Genomic DNA, 16,353 nt, shown 5'->3' with positions numbered 1-16,353 from the left:
TTAATGGATGACTCACATAAGTCCTTTACTTTTTCATAGCAAAATAAATAAAATGCTGCTGTGGCTTATATTATATTATAGAGGAATGAAAAAGTACCTGTCAATTCAAAATTTTAGATGTTTTGTTCTAAAAATACTGAAAAAATGCTCCATTTCACAAAGGACATAATTTTCTTGAAGATAAAAGAGAAATTGAAGCTTTTCCAAAACTGTAGGATACTCATTTTCAAGGCAGTATTGTAGAAAAATACACAAAATGCAAAATAAATGGAAAGGAAGCCTTGGGTTCCTCTTTGTCCTTTGAACAGAAAGAACCCTGGGTTTATTTTCAGCTGTGCTTAGAGGATGTGGTGGTAATCACTGCAGCTGCAGCAGCTGAGTAATAAGAAGGTTAAGTCTTAAAAAGTGAATTTGGAATCACATTAGCTCACTTCAGAGTTAACAACACTGTCCTTTTCTTCTCTTCCTTCCCTTAAATTTGCATCTTGAAGGTACATTTAGGTCATTAAGACTTAGCATTTTGAAAGAACTTCCTGAAGTGAATCAACCTGCATTTCTTCTAGACCCGGGCAAGTACTTTAAGGAAGAGCCAGAAGATGAACCCCACATCCCAGAGCTTCCTTTGCTCTCTGAAAGTAAGTCCTCAGCTGGCCTCCAATCACCACTCTTTCTCACACAACCTCATCAAAGGAAAAGGAAATACAGGAGAATAGCATGAAAACAAGACATTTGCCTTGTAGCTTGCCATGAAACAAAGTGTACTGTAGTTGTCAAGGTTTACAGCTCTGGCTTTCAGAAAGAAGAGCCAACTGGTTGCAATATGTGAAATGGTTATTTCTATTGTGTCCCTGTTCTGAAGGAAAATTGCCTTGGATATTATGAATCTGCCATAGATGAGCACCTCTCCTCCCCAAATAACCTTCATCTTCAGAATCAATACCAGGGATAGAAATATCATGAGATTCTAAAGACTTAAGAGTCTCTGGCAATCTGGCTCTGTTCTTCTCTTGCCTCTATAAATAGTGGCTACTTAATGAGTATTATCTCAGAGGCTCCAGAGGCAGTGTGAGGCTAATAAGAGAGGACAAGGAAGCTTAATGTAAAAAAAAAAAATGCAAGTGAATGATCTCTGAGCATTTCAAAACAGCATGTGCACAAGAATGCTCTATTTTTCAGACTCTTACAGACTTTGCTGTTTGTGAGCATTTGAAGAATTATATTCCAAACATTTTCCTAACAAAAGGAGCCTTGTAGGAATTCAGGCAACACAACCTGAAACTGGGTGAGGTACTTAGAAAGCATATGGGCACTGTGCGGGATCTTGTTTCAAATAATTGATGAAATTGAATGTTTTCAATGTGCAATACCAAAGAGAACTGAGCTACATGGCAGTCAACTGAGACTCACAGTCTGAAGGTTTTCAGTGACTGACATAGGGTTCAATTTGATTCTTGAACAATACCTTTGCAGGAGGAAGTTGCTTTCTTATAGCCACACTTGGAGACATTTTTCAGTTACCAATAATAACAACTGTCAGGTTTTATCAGCATTCTTTCCAATCTTCTATTACCACATTGCTAGATCTTTCTTAAATTTCTTCTGTTCCCAATTTGTACTCATTTGCTTGTTTTCTTGAGATTTTTCTGCTCATTTCTCTTAGAAGTGTGTAACCATAAACTGTAAGCCTTTAGGTACAGGGCATAGGGCTTCCGATCTGAAATCCTGTCATTTTCATCAGGATGATGTAACTTTGAGAAGGAGTATGTGCTGACATTTGGGAGTCCATTCTCCAGGGTGGGGTGTAAACAAATATTTCTCTCCTGACCACCTGGTCCCAAATACAGAGCAGCCACTTCCTAAATTACCACACAGAGGCTTGTATTAATTAAATATGCTCTTCCAATAGTTTAGGCTTATTACTAGCTAACTCTTATAGTTTCAGTTAACCAATATCCCCTATTTACACTCTTTAATGTGGCAGTGCCTTTATTTGCATGGTACATTCATCTGCTTGCTCCCTCCGTATCTGCTGACAACTCTGCCTCTGCTCTTCCCCTTCCCATCATCCTTAGTTTGGTTACCTCACCTATACTTCCTGTCTGCCTACCAGTCAATCAGTGTTTTATTAGGCCAATTTGAGTAACAAATCTTTAAAATATATAAGAGATTTTTTCCACAGCAGTGAGACACTTGCTCAGCTTTAATGCTGAGGACAGCGGCTTGGTCCTGTCAACTTGATGTGCCAAGCTTTGTTGGCTCCCCATAGAAGGGATAATGCAGGGGGGGGGGGTGAAAGGAAGTGGGATGAGGAGAAGGAGGGGGAACTGGGATTGGTATGTAAAATCAATAGAACATTAATAAAAAAAATTACTATGTGTGCTGAAAGGATGGGTCTGAGGATAAAATATTTGCTACAGACTAGATTTTGGATCTCCAGAATCCATATGGGTGTGCATAGTTGCAGCCTGTAATCCTAGCACCCCAGAATTAGGAAAGTCACAGAAAAGTGTGATGGGAGATGTCATTCTGTAAATATGTTTCTTTTATTGGTTAATGATTAAAGTACTGTTGGTCATTAGTAATGCAAGATAGGTGGGACTAGGAGGATTCTGGGAGATGTAGTAGAGGAGATTCAAGATGTAGAGACTTAAAAGAGGACCAGATAAGACCACGTGGAAACACTTAGGTTGATAGAAATGGGTTAGTATTTAAGACAGAGCTAGCCAATAAGAAACACTTGTAACAGGTCAACAGTTTTACATCTAATGCAGCATCTCTGTGTGTTATTTGGGGCTGATGCAGCACTGGGACAAGGCTGGCAGGAAAACTGCTCATAACAGAAGCTATCCTGGGGAGGGATTTGATGGAGACATCCCATTTAGGACTGAGTGTTCCAAGTTTTCTCACTCTCTACACTTTGCCCAATTGTATGTCTCTGTATTTGTTCCCATCTATTGCAGGAGTGTTTAGTGCTCTAGATGTCATGTAACATAGGAGAATAAAGCCTAAAATTGAGGTAGATTAAAGTTTCATGCAATAGCCAACTTTATTCAGAGCATCAGGAAGTTTATACTGTGGGAGTTAAGAAAGCTCAGACATGTGATGTTCTCATCAGTTCAGCTGTAGATAATCACAAGGACAAGCAGCACATGGCAGAAACATATTTTCCACAAAGCATTGAAACAAATAACAACAGCCAATTGTAATAAATAATCAGAAGTAAACTTGTTCCTATCTGCTATACCTGGGAGGGGCATAATAACACATTCCAAGAGCAATTCCATGTTTTTGAAGAGACTAAGTTCTCAAGGTTCTTGCCCTGTTTTCTCACACTCAATCACTCTGAACTCTCTTCATACAGCTCCACTCTTGGAACATGTTCTGACATAGTAGGAAGCTTCTCTGATGATGGCTGAGGAAGACAATGATCTATGAGTATAGCAAAACATTGCTAGGGTCATTTTATTGCTGTTTCTTTAGCAGACTGTAGTATTTTGTACTATGCCCATGGCTTGTCTAGTCTTAGGTTCTTGGTTACCCCATCAGTGTCAGGCATGGGTTCCTTCTCATGGATTGGCTTCAAATCCCATCAATAAGTGGCAGTTTAATCCCCAAACTTTTGTTTTAAGTGCAGTCTTTCTATGTTGCTTAGGCTGGCCTCAAACTCCTGAACTTAGATGACCCTCCTGCCTCAGTCTTCTGTGTAGCTGGAGCTATAGCAGTATACTCTTGCAGTCATGCAGGCAAGACTTTTTTTTTTAATAGTAATTATATAGCTCTGAATGGCTCACACTGGGTAATATTGTGTCTTTTCCTGCTGTCCGCTTTTACTCTCAATTATTGGTCACACTTTTATGACTTCTTTGTAAGTCTTATAAAGGTTTTTATATATTCAAAAGAAATTTTAAAATCTTTATAGATACTGAAATGAAGGCTTTTTAGTTATGTAGAGAGAATGGTGGTCAACTCATGTCAGTAAAACTAGGAATTTTGATAGGTAGGGCTGAGATACAGTTTTTACTGTGCTTAGAGTCCTTTTGATTTAGAGCGCCTGAGTTAGACTTCTGCCTTTTGAATGAGGAATAATGTCCTATAAATTTTGCAAGACCATAGGAATTTTTTTTGCTTTTCCAGTCTACTGAATAGATTCCTACCTCTACTAGTATTCAGAGAATGCAAAAGGGAATACTGACCAAAGCTACTGCATTTCTCTGTATTCCAATATATTATTTTATCACCCTAGAGAGCTGTCATAACATTTTGGACAAAGAATACACTTCCATCTCAAGATAGAGTCTTGCTTTGTTCAAGTTTGTCTTGAAAGTAACTGTGCTACCCAAACTGGCCTGAAATAGCTAATTCTCATCTTTTTGAGTGCTGGGTATATGTCAGGCTCAATGACAACCAGCATAAATCTGTCTCCTAAAAATGGACACATATGACATAAAGAAAACATTAGCTAATATCAGATCATCTAGGAAAAGTTCCATGCTGTTTTCCCCTTTAGTTAATGTGTTCATCTTGGTTTCCTCTTCATGTGCCTGCCTTTAATCCTGCACTCAGGAGGCAGAGGTAATCATATCTCTGTGAGTTTCAGGCCAGCCTGATCTACAGAGCTAGTTCCAAGATAGGCTCCAAAGCAATACAGAGAAACCCTGTCTCTGTCTCAAAAAACCAAAATAAATAAATAACATAAAAGTATTAAAAAATACCATTGTGATTTAACTGACATTTTCCGTTGTTTCATATGAGAATGATAACTGTGCACTGTCTACTAAAAATCCTCCACAGAAACAAAATTCTTGCTGAAAAAAAAAAAAAAACAGGAAATGTTCTTGATCCCATTCACATTTTAGAATTTCTTTTTTCAGGCACAGTGTGGAGGCAGTAGCTGTAGCTACAATGAAGGCAGCTTAGTGTAACAGTTGATATGTGTATAGTCCAACTGACCTCAACTCTACTCTGCCTTTGAATGGGATTTGCAATTGTATGGATTACATCTCTTACTATTAGTTTTCTCATCTGTTATATAGGGTAATGATACCTGCCTTGTGAAGTTATAAAGGTTAATTACAGCACACAACAGCACATCCCAATCATCTACCAAGTAGTATATTATTATTTTAAAGATAAGAAAACTTTGGAGAATAACTAATTTGAAAGTCTTTAATGTTGAATGAGAAGGATCACATGCCCTGATCAGAGACATATAAGAATGACTATCAAGTTTCAGGTTGGGTAAGTTTCAGGTTTTGCCAAAGCAAAAGATCCCCACTGACAGAAAAAAAATGCAGATGAAAAGGTTTCAAAGTTAGTAAATGTTAGTTTCAAGTTTTGCTGAGAGGGAAGTGTCTGTGGGCCTTCTAGGAAGGAAACTGGCCTTGGTAGGAAGGAAAGAGAAAGTGGAAGACTGAGTAGCAACACAGCTAAGATACACATATTTTAGAATTCATTTAAAGTTCATCTTTTTTCATTTAATTCTAATTCCATGTGTGGACATATAGCATTAGAAATGGAACTCTGGGGAATAATGGAATGAGGCCTTTAGGCTCAGTCATTACTCCCAGTTAATTATAAAGTAGTAACCTTTTTTAAGGGAAGAATTTCCAATTATAAAGGTATTAAAATGAGGAAACAATAGTGAATATTATTTGGCAACTGTAGTATAAGAAGCATTTTATCAAGTATTGCCAATGCTCTAAACTATTACTTAGGAACATGGGACACTTTGAAACAATTTCTAATCCCCTAGTGACTTTTAAGTCTTAGCTACTGGGCTTTTAATATCTTTTTTCTATTCTCTGTCTTTCTTTTTCAACTTGAAATACCTTGTGCTCCCTGTTTATCTTCCAAGTTGTTCCCAGTGGTTTCTCCAACAGCATGAGATCCCTTTCATATACTGTATTCCTAGTGCTTAAAGCTAGCACAGGGTCAGGTTTACCAGTAACACACCCCTGCCTCCCCCAAGCATTCATAATTAGTCTATGAATCTTTAATTGTAGAAAGTGTGTTGAATTAGGGACACTTCAGGCAAAGTTGGTTTTACTGTTATGGTCCTTCAAGACAAATTACAAGGAATTATTAAAGAGATGATTTTATTCAGGCTATTGTAATAGGGAGGATTCTCATTAAAGAGGGCCAACTCAGATGGGAAGGAGGCCTGTGTTTTTCACACAAATGAAGACATCATCATCTGTGAGTCTTTGAGAACAATGAAGAAGGATAGAGATGGTTTTGTCCCAGTTACATGAGAGCAGTTGAGGTCTTTTGTGATTAACTGTTTCTGGAGCACAAAAGAACAATGAGATTTCTTATTTCTGCAGCACAGAAGCTCAGTCTCCGGGTAAATGTGAGTATTGTCAGGCTGTTTTGTGGATGATAAAAGAGTGTCATTTACTGCTGAACAAGCCTGAAGAGGCAAGAAGCCTTCTGGATGCAGCAAAGCAAGATCTCAGAAGCAATATGTCAGGAATCCTTGTTGGCCAAGCTACTGCAACACTTGCTGAGCCACAAGTTGTGAGGTGGCAGTTTTGGATAGCTGAAGGTCCTAGGATAAATGGATTGTCACAAAGCAACCTAGAGTTTGGCAGGTCTGGGTTGTTGGGATTTAGTTCTTGGTGATGTCTTTGGGTGGTGACAAGGGGTGGCATAATTGCAATAGAAAGTTCAGATGGTTGTAGGTTGATATGGAAAATAGACTGAGAATTAGTAATGACATTTTATACAGGGAAATAAGCTATAGTATAACTTAGAGACAGTCATCCAAACTGCTATCTCTGAGGAGTGAAAAAAGTCAATTCAGTCTCTTCCAGACAAAAGAGTTGCATATCCACCACTAACCTGCTCTAGTCAACTTCCCAATTCTGTGACGAATGTTTGACTACATTCAACATAGAGAGAAAATGTTTTGTCTTATGGGTTCAGAGATTTCAGTTCAAGATGACTTAGATTTGCAGCTCTGAGCCTAGGTCTAGGGAATGTATCTAGGCAGGAAGCATGTGGCAGGGGAAGATATTACTTAGCTGGATCCAATAAGTAAATCAGGAAGGGCAGAATTCCTAATGTCTGCTTCTAGTTCAAGTTACTAGTGACCTAACTTCTTTTCCATAGACTCTGTCTCCTAAAAGTTCCACCGCTCAACAATCCTTTAATAAATGGATCTTTGGGTAATATTTTATATCAACCCACCTGCGAATTCACAAAGAGGTAAAATAATTCAAGACCAGTGAACTCAGCCAGAACCAAGGGAGTTCAGGATAAAATACAGTTGTCTATGGAAGCACAAGATTTTCCTCTCTGATATACATATACATACATATATATATATATACATATATATATATTCACAATATTCTATAGCTTTTTTCAATAAGGTAAATACTTCACTAAATTCAGAAACATATACCAATACTTGGGATCTATAAATTATCTGAATATGTGAAAAAGTTATTCTGGGGCTAGTGAGAAGACTCAATGGGAATAGGTACCCGAAGCTTACTCTGATGACCAGAGTTCAATCCTCAGCACCCACAGAGTAAACAATATTACTGATAAATTCTCTTGTGATCTTCAATTGCAGTATTGATTGTATGCTCCAGTCCACATGAACACACACTTTTATAAACAAAAGTATATAAAAATGCAACAAAAAGATATTTTGAAAAAATGAACACAATTGCTTCTATGAGCATTATTAGGAATCACATGAAGATTGCCACTTTATTCCATCACCACTTTTTTTTTTTTCAGAACATTTCTTTATTTTTCACTAAGACTTTCCCAGAGGACATAACTAACCTTGTCACCACCCACACCCCACACAAAGGGTTAGTGCACTCACTGCTATGAAGATATGAACAGTTTCAAGGACTAGAACCAACCTTAAATGGAAAAAACACTTTCTCTCTGAATTATCATAAAAATGTTTTAAGTAAAAAAAGAAAGAAAATGAGCAAAGGGGCAATGGTGGTTTCAGAATGAAAAGGTCATTCACATTTCATTCATACATTCAATCTTGGCTCTAGTAACAAAATGGAAACAGGATTACTATCATACAAAATGTAAACTACAGTACACTGTATGCACCTGTTTCAAGTCCACCTCTAGCCCCTAATGCTTCCATCTCAATTACTTCCCAACCTGTTGGGCCTGTCGACGAAGGAGCGTGTAAATCGTCTCTTTGATCCAGTCTTTGTTATAAGGCTGAGTATCAGCTCGGTACACAAGACAGCTGAGATCTGCCAGATCGTCAATAAAATCAAACAACTGGCTGATATATGTGAGAGAGGGGCTGTTGGGATTCATTCTCTTCAGGTGTTCTTCATACATTTTACAAACACCTTCCTTCCACTCATCACAGACTCATAGTCAGCATAGGTCCTGCCTTCTGGCCTCTTGGTAGGCTGTACTAGCAAAATGGTATGAGACATTGCTCTGAATGCTAACACCACAGCCACCGTACATGAGCTCAGCCGCAACGCCACCAACAGCCAGTCCCCTCCATCACCACTTTTTGACTCCAGCCTGTTTTCATGATTTTTTAATTGAATATAGATTCTCTTCTCATACAATAAATCCTGATCTTAGTTTCCCCTTCCTCCACCCCTCCCAGCTAATTGTAATCTGATAGAGGCTGAAATTGAACAGGACTTTGGCAATGCTTATCTAGAAATTAAAGTGAGGACATGACAAGCTGAGCTTAGCTAATTAGAAAGGCACAGTCTCAGTTCCGGGCCTTGGTTGAATCTTCATGTGTGTGTGTTTAAGATTTATTTATTTATTATATTGCAGTGTTTTGTGTGCATGTATTCCTGTAGGCCAGAAGTGGGTAACAGATCACATTACAGATGGTTGTGAGCCATCATGTAGTTGCAGGGAGTTGAACTCAGGACCTCTGGAAGAGCAATCAGTGCTCTTAATTTCTGAGCCATCTCTCCAGGCCAGAATACATTTTAAACAAGTGATTCTCATATCCATTATATACAGTGGAGTTGGATAAAGAACAGTGACTGGGATTTAGAATGTGTCTGGAAATATGGGTGAAGGAGAAGGTTTTCAGCAACTTGAACATTCAGATTATCCACAGCTGGCTGTTATGCATTGTTTGCATAGAATCTTGTATCTTTGAATGTTTTGCTGCTGTTGTCAATCTGATGAGGTTGCCAATTAGTGGAGAAAGGAAGGGCAGATGGCAGCGGACAAACCAACTTAGTCATTTGTAAGTCAGGACATCATGCTATTTTAGTGAAAATGTTTTTCAGTATTTCACAACCAGCACATTCTTCATTTTCATCACTTTAAAAATATTTGTGGTTGTCATTATAGAAAATTTTGTCAGACAGCCAAGCATGAAATGATGTGGTGAGTGAGTTAATGCCTTATTTTTCCAAGTACAAAAGAAAGAATGCAAATGGTTCCCAATAACAGTAGATTTTTATTTTAAGAGTTATTCTTACTTACATATATGGGTATGTCATTCTGCATGCTTATGCCATACACATCTGCTTTTTGAAGGCAGAAGACAGCATTGAATCTCTTGGAGCTGGTGTTACAGGCAGTTGTAAGTTATCCAAGATGGGTAATCTAGGTACTGAACCCAGGTCCTCTGACAGAGCAGCCTTAAGTGCTGAGACATCTCTTCAGCCCACAGGTGCCAGTTTTTACTTTTATTTTTTATTACATATTTGTTTATTCATCTCTGTGTGTGAGAGAGACAGACAGAAACAGAGGCAGAGAGAACACGTGCATATCACAAGACATGCAAAGTTTAGAGGGCAACATGTTGTAGTTCGTCCTTTCCTTCTATTATGTGGTTCCTGGTGGTCAGACTGAGGCCTTTATGCTTGTCATCAAGTGCTTTTACTTACTATGCTATCTCAACAGGCCCTAGAGTTTTATTTTATATGGCTGTCATTATGGTTAAATACATGAACATATAATCAAAAATACAATGGAAGTCTGCATTTTTGTCATTGTTATTAAGCTCCAATCTTCACAATGTAAGGATCTCACAGTGTAAGGACCCCTTTACTTGTTTATTAGTTTAATATATATGTATATATGTCTATATACACATATATATGCATATGCATTTTATTGAATATAAATTAAATGAATTCAAATAGTTTTTGATAACAGTAGATTTTTATTTTAAGTTTTATTCTTACTTATGTATATGGGCATGTCTGTGTCTCTCATTTGATTGAATATATGTGCGCATATATATACACACACACACACACATATATATATATATATATATATATATATATATATATATATTTGATCTTCCATTAACCAAAGACAGTTCTGTGTGCTTGGATATGAGTATACAAGATCAGGCAAAGGTTTTGCTCCATTGAATTTGTTATTTAGAGGAGAGAGGCAGTAAACAAGTGTTGAGGCTTGAATATGAAGTGTTCTTTTGTATTGAATGTTTGATCCTTAGTTTGTGAGCTATTTTGCGGAGGTGGTAGAAACTTTAGGGAGATGGAAGAAGTTGGTCTCTGGGAACAAGTCTTTGAGAGTTATGACTTGTTCCCCTTCCTACCCTCTCTGCTGTACTACTGTGAGGTAAGTAACTATGGCTCCAACCATAGGCACAGGATCAAAAGAGACGATGAACCAAATTTAATGATCCCTTCTCTAAGGTTGCTTTCTCAGTATTTGTCACAGCAATGGGAAAGCTAACATGATAAGTAAATAGATGGGAGAGAACCTAAGCATGCATAGTAACCAGCACTGCAGGAAAGTGAAGCGATGTAATGTAGTTCCCAGATTATCCAGAAGAGGGATATACCTGCTATGCAGATCCCATGCTGTACCCAAAGCACCTAGAAAAGGCCTAACTAAGAGAGGCAGCTCCACTGGTCTCCTGCATGTCAGGCAAATTCTGAGAGATGGAATCCACTGAGGCATTGAGGTAGAATAGTTCAAGCACTGTGCACAAAAGTGTAAAGCCTTTAAGATGGAAGCAAAATTGGTGTCTGTCATGGACAGAACAAAGGTTCTTGTATCTAGAAATCCTTGAGAAGTCTAGTACAAAGTGATAAGCATATCAAAGATGATGTCATGTAAGACTATAGTGCCCTCATAAGGGATTTCTTTTTTTTAAATTTAATTTATATTTGTATTTTACATATCGATCCCAGTTCCCTCTCCCTCTCATGCCTCCCAACCACAATCCCCTCCCCCCCCCACTCCACTTGTAGGGTGATGCCCTCCAGGGAGTGTTTCTAAATCTGTCAAGTCATTTGGAGTAGGGACTAGGCCTTCTCTCCTGTCTCTAGGTTAAGGTAGAATCCCTCCATGATGGATGCATCCCCAAAGTCCTTTTGTACACCAGAAATACATCCTGGTTCCACTGTTCATAGGGAGTTTCTTTCTTTGAAAATCTGAATGGAAGCTCTCAGAAGCTTTCAAGATCTTTATGACCAATGAACCAACTAATAATGGTTGTTGCAAACACTTCTGAGCAAATTGTTCTCCAGGATTTTAAGCTCATGAAGCCAACTGCAGACTTGCTTCCAGCATCTCAGACAAATATTAAGAACAAAGTTTCTCTGTCTTCCTTGATGATCAACTACTGTTCAGTTCCAACCATCATGTATTTCTAGGGTGCTCTCAATTTCTTGAGTGTTTGTCAGTTTTGTTTATTTTACTTTGTTTTGCTTTGCTCCCACTGAGCTGACACTGGTTCTAGCCTTCTTAGACTCTCCATTGTGTAATTTTATTCCTGTGTAACTTTTGCAGTCAGCTATTGGTCTATGTTCTTTATATTCCATAAGCAGCAGATTACATCTTTCTCTTGAGTTTATGAAAATGGTCTTTATTTATTTCCCCTCATTTCTCTTCTTGTTATCCAATTTAAAGGGTAGAAAAGGAAAGATACTGAATTTTATGGTCATGTTTGTACTACTATTAAGGGGTATTTTATTTATTATTGTTTACTTATTTTGTGGTTCATTTTGTGCTTTTTCTTATTTATCATATTTTATTTTACTTTTAATCTTTGTGGGTAGTATATGATGGTATTTCTGTGTGTGTGTGTGTGTGTGTGTGTGTGTGTGTGTGTGTGTGTGCGTGCATGTGAATGTATGTGAGAATGGGGATGTATGAGGACAGCTCCAATATTGGTTTGCTCCTTTTACCTTATAATTGAACACATGAAACTGGCTTGGGAGTGTTACCTTACCTCTGCCTCCCCTTTTACTGCATGGACAGTAGGATTATAGGCATGCATTCTATATGCATTATAGACTACATTTGGTTCTATGTACATTCTGGGGATCCAAACTCTGATCTTCATGTTTGTGAAGCCAGCCCCTTATCCTCTGAGTCATCTTCCCAGCCCAGGATATCCCTGAATTATAAGGTTGTTTAGTATTCCTTTGTTTTCTTTTTTCAGTGTTTTGTGGCTTTGCATGTAACATTGTCATTAGCCAAGTTTTGGGTTCATCTCAAATTGTTTTTCTCTTTTATCGTTCTATCGTATTGTACTGAGTATCCCATTACATGGGCAGTAGCTCCTGTTTCTCTGTACTTGCACAAACTTTGTTTTGTCTAGCTGACATTTCTGTTCACCTTTATGATGGGAGATATCATTCTGTAAATATGATTATCTTATTAGTTAATGAATAAATCACTGTTGACAAATAGGAAGGCAAGATAGGTGAGACTAGGAGACAAGGAGGATTCTGGGGATGTAGTAAAGAGGAGTTGAAATATAATATACAAGAGAAGTAATCGTTCAGGACCCTCTCTCCTAATAGATAAGACCACATGGAAACACTTAGATTGCTGGAAATGAGTTAACATTTAAGACAAAGCTAGCCAATAAGAAATGCTAGTAACAGGTCAACAGCTTTATATCTAAAATCGTCTCTATGTGTTCTTTGAGGCTGACACAGATGTGGGACTAGACTGGTAAGAAAGTGCTCATAACACCTTTGTCAATCGTTCTTCATCTCCATCTTTATGATAACTAAAATCCTGTCTGCATTTTAACATCTTCAAGAAATACTACTAAAGGATTACCCTAATCTTTATATATTGTTATAAATTTTGTTTATTTATGCATGACTTATGTTGCTTGCTTTCTGTTAGCACCATATTCTATTCTTTATGATATTTATGACAAAACTAGGATAAGCATTGTTTCTGCTTCTAATCATTTCAAATAAAAGCCTATGAGTTAGGCATATTGGCGTCCTACAGTCTTACTACAAATCATTTGTATAATATACTTCCAGTATGCATTTGTTGAATTACAGAGCTATGCTGGTGGCCACAATCATTGAACACATGGCACAATTTTTTCCCACTTCTTTCTTTGCAGTATCAGCAGCCATAGGAATAATTTGCCTTTTCTGTTTTCATTTTTGAAGCTACAGATTCCTGCACATCAGAGTGTTTTGTAAGGGTGTGATTGCAGATGTATGTGTTTAGTCATTCAAATAGTCAAACTCTGTTTTGATTATTTTAATTCTCTTATTTCAATACGGAATAATTTGTTCTGGGCTTTTTACAAGTCTTGATAGCTGTAAAGTGAATTAAAAAACAGCAACAGAAAACACCAGCTTATTTAGTCCTCACCCTTAAATCACCAAGCTCTGTTATCACACACATAAAGTGATAGAAAAAGCTGTGTTTGTGGAGGAGAAGAGAGGCAGAGAGGCAGAAGAGAGGCGGGGAGATAGAGAGACAGACAGACTGAGAAGAGAGAGAGAGAGAGAGAGAGAGAGAAACAGAGAGAGAGAGAGCCTTAAATTTAAATAAAACTAATATGAACAGCAGAAGCTTAGAAAAAAATCTCTTTGGTACATTCTTGGTTCTAGAAACATAGCTTTTCAGACAAAACTTGAATTTTCTCACTGTGACTTCATTTAACTGGAACTCTTACTGAATGTAAATTTTATATCATTTCTTCATCCTTTTGTAGCTTTGAAAGCTGTATTTGATGAGAAAAATCTGTTCCCCAAAGAAATTCTTGATCATGAAAGACAAGACAAGCAATTGTGTCAAGAAACAAGTGGTGACATGAAGATAAAAAGAAATAAGAAGCAATTATGATCAAACAAGAAACAAACATACCCTTGTGACATATAGCACTCCCATAAAATGCCAAGAAATATCCAGAGATACTTCTCTGTTACTTTGTATGTAAACTTCAGGAAACTTTGGATTCAGATTTTATTCTGTTTTCATTCAGAATCATCCCATTCTGTGTAATCTAATAAGGAATATAAGGTTGGCTTAAAGTTGAGGCATAGTTTTTATCTATTTCAGAAGAAAATATTTTCCCTAGTTGCCCCTGTATACAAACATTTATAATGTGTTTTATTATAAATTCCTCATTAACATATAGAAAAGACTAACAAATTCATTGATAAATCATTTAAAATTTGTCTATTTTAATGTTCCTCTTCTTTATGATTTGTTTTTCCTTAACAATTTTGATATTGACAATTAGACATTGACAATAGCAGCATGTCTTAATTCTTTTTAAAGTGTATATTTTTATATTTTTAGTTGTACACATTTATGGTATACTATGGTAAGATTTGGTACACGTTAATGATCAAACTGAGGTAGTCAACATTAAAAAGATATTAAGTATTCTCAAGTAATTTTGCTTAACATGTGATCATTGAGCTCATGGATGTCATTAAGGTTAATATTTCAACACATATATACTGTATGTAAGTCAAATCAGGATAATCAATATTTCCTAGTAATTTTAGAGTTATGTTCCTTCTCTTATGCCCTTAGTCAGGAATTGGTGGGAGTAATCTGCATTTGTATTTGAAAACTGAGTGGCCATTCTATAGCCAAACAGGTAATAGCCTTGAAAAAGAAGCAAAGTACCTGGACTTTCCTAAAGACATCAGTATCCAAGGAGAGCCCAGTAGCAATGTTCGTTCTAAAACTTGCTGATTTGCCTTATGGCAAATCTTTATTTGCATCATGCTCTTGGAAACCAATATTACTGTGATGATTTTTATTGTGTCCTTCAGAAAAATTAATAAATTAATTTCTTCAGGTTCAGTTTATTTGTATAGATTTATATTTTAAAGAGTCCTTTAAAATATTTGGACTGTGAAACTCTTGCAATAACACATGCTAATAAATAATGAATATACAGTGGATAATTTTGATTCAGAATCAAAAAGTTCAATCTACTTAAATCTTATATGCAATCCTTTAAAATTTAGCTATTTTAATGTTGACCTATTGCTCCATTATGAGATTGCTTAATGATTAAAGGTCATTTTTGGAATTATAACATCAGTCTGTTTACTTTCTGTTCCTTCCTTCCTTCTTTTCTTCCTTCCTTTCTTTATTTGTTTAATTTAGAAACAATCTTATTTTACATATCAATTCCAGTTCCCTCTCTCTCCTATCCTCTTGTGGCCCCACCTACCAAACCTCCCATCCTACCTCCATCCAATCCCCATGGAGGGTAAGGCCTTCCATGGGGGATCATCAAAGTGTGTCACATAATTTAGGGGAGGGTCTAGGCCCTCTTCCATGTATCTTGTCTGAGAGAGTATTGCTCCATGGGAAATGGGCTCCCAAAGTCCATTTGTTCTCTAGGGATAAATACTGAATCCACTGTCAGAGTCCCCATAGGCATCCTAGGCCTCCTAATTGGTACCCATATTCAGAGGGTGGCTTGATTCAGTCCAATGCTGGTTCCCCAGTTTTAGGACTAGGGTCAGTGTGTTCTCGTTTGGTCATGTCAGCTGTTTCTGTGGGTTTCTCCAGCCTGGTCTTGACCCCTTTGTTCATCACTCCTCCATTTCTACAACTGGATTTCAGGAGTTTAACTCAGTGCTTATCTGTGGGTGTCTGCTTTTGCTTTCATCAGCTACTGGATGAAGGCTCTGAGATTGCACTTAAGGTAGTCATCAATCTCATTGTAGGGGAAGGACATTTAAGGTAGCTTCTCCACTATTGTTGGGTTCATCCTTGTGGATCTCTGGATATTTCCCTAGTGTCAGATTTCTCTTTAAGCCTACAATGGCCCCATCTATTAAGGTATCTCTTTTGCTTTCCTCTATTTATACCCCAACTCAGTCTTCCTGATCCTCCATGATCTCCTTTGCTCTCCTCTCCTCCTCTTTTCTTTTTCCTACCTCCCTCCCCACTCCCCCTTGTTCACAAAATGGCCAGGAGCTCTTATCCCTTTCCCTTTCTCTGAGGGACCATGTATGTTCCTCTTAGGGTCCTCCTTGTTTATTAGCTTCTCTAGAGTTGTGGCTTGTAGGCTGGTAATCCTTTGTTCTATCTCTAATATCCATATATAAGTGAGTACATACCATGCTTGTCTTTCTGTGACTGGGTTACCTCACG

The 16,353-nt window shown here is 37.4% G+C and overlaps 1 protein-coding gene and 1 pseudogene across 1 annotated transcript in view; one reads left to right on the top strand and one right to left on the bottom strand.

Moving 5' to 3' along the window:
* The window catches only part of Wdr49 (WD repeat domain 49), a 155,213-nt gene extending 141,081 nt beyond the window's left edge, over window positions 1–14,132 (top strand). The window contains exons 16-17 of the mRNA XM_051199234.1: window positions 454–635; window positions 13,940–14,132. Coding sequence (XP_051055191.1) covers window positions 454–635; window positions 13,940–14,070 — 313 coding nt within the window. The 3' untranslated portion in view covers window positions 14,071–14,132. The remainder of the gene's footprint in view (window positions 1–453; window positions 636–13,939) is intronic.
* LOC127232945 (enhancer of rudimentary homolog) lies at window positions 8,128–8,429 on the bottom strand (annotated as a pseudogene).
* Window positions 14,133–16,353: the final 2,221 nt, after the last annotated feature.

This window comes from Phodopus roborovskii, unplaced genomic scaffold (genome assembly GCF_943737965.1).
Source record: "Phodopus roborovskii unplaced genomic scaffold, PHOROB, whole genome shotgun sequence".
NCBI classification, from domain to species: domain Eukaryota; kingdom Metazoa; phylum Chordata; class Mammalia; order Rodentia; family Cricetidae; genus Phodopus; species Phodopus roborovskii.
The sequence above is the reverse complement of the archived record's forward strand: the minus strand, read 5'-3'. Positions and strand labels throughout refer to the sequence as shown.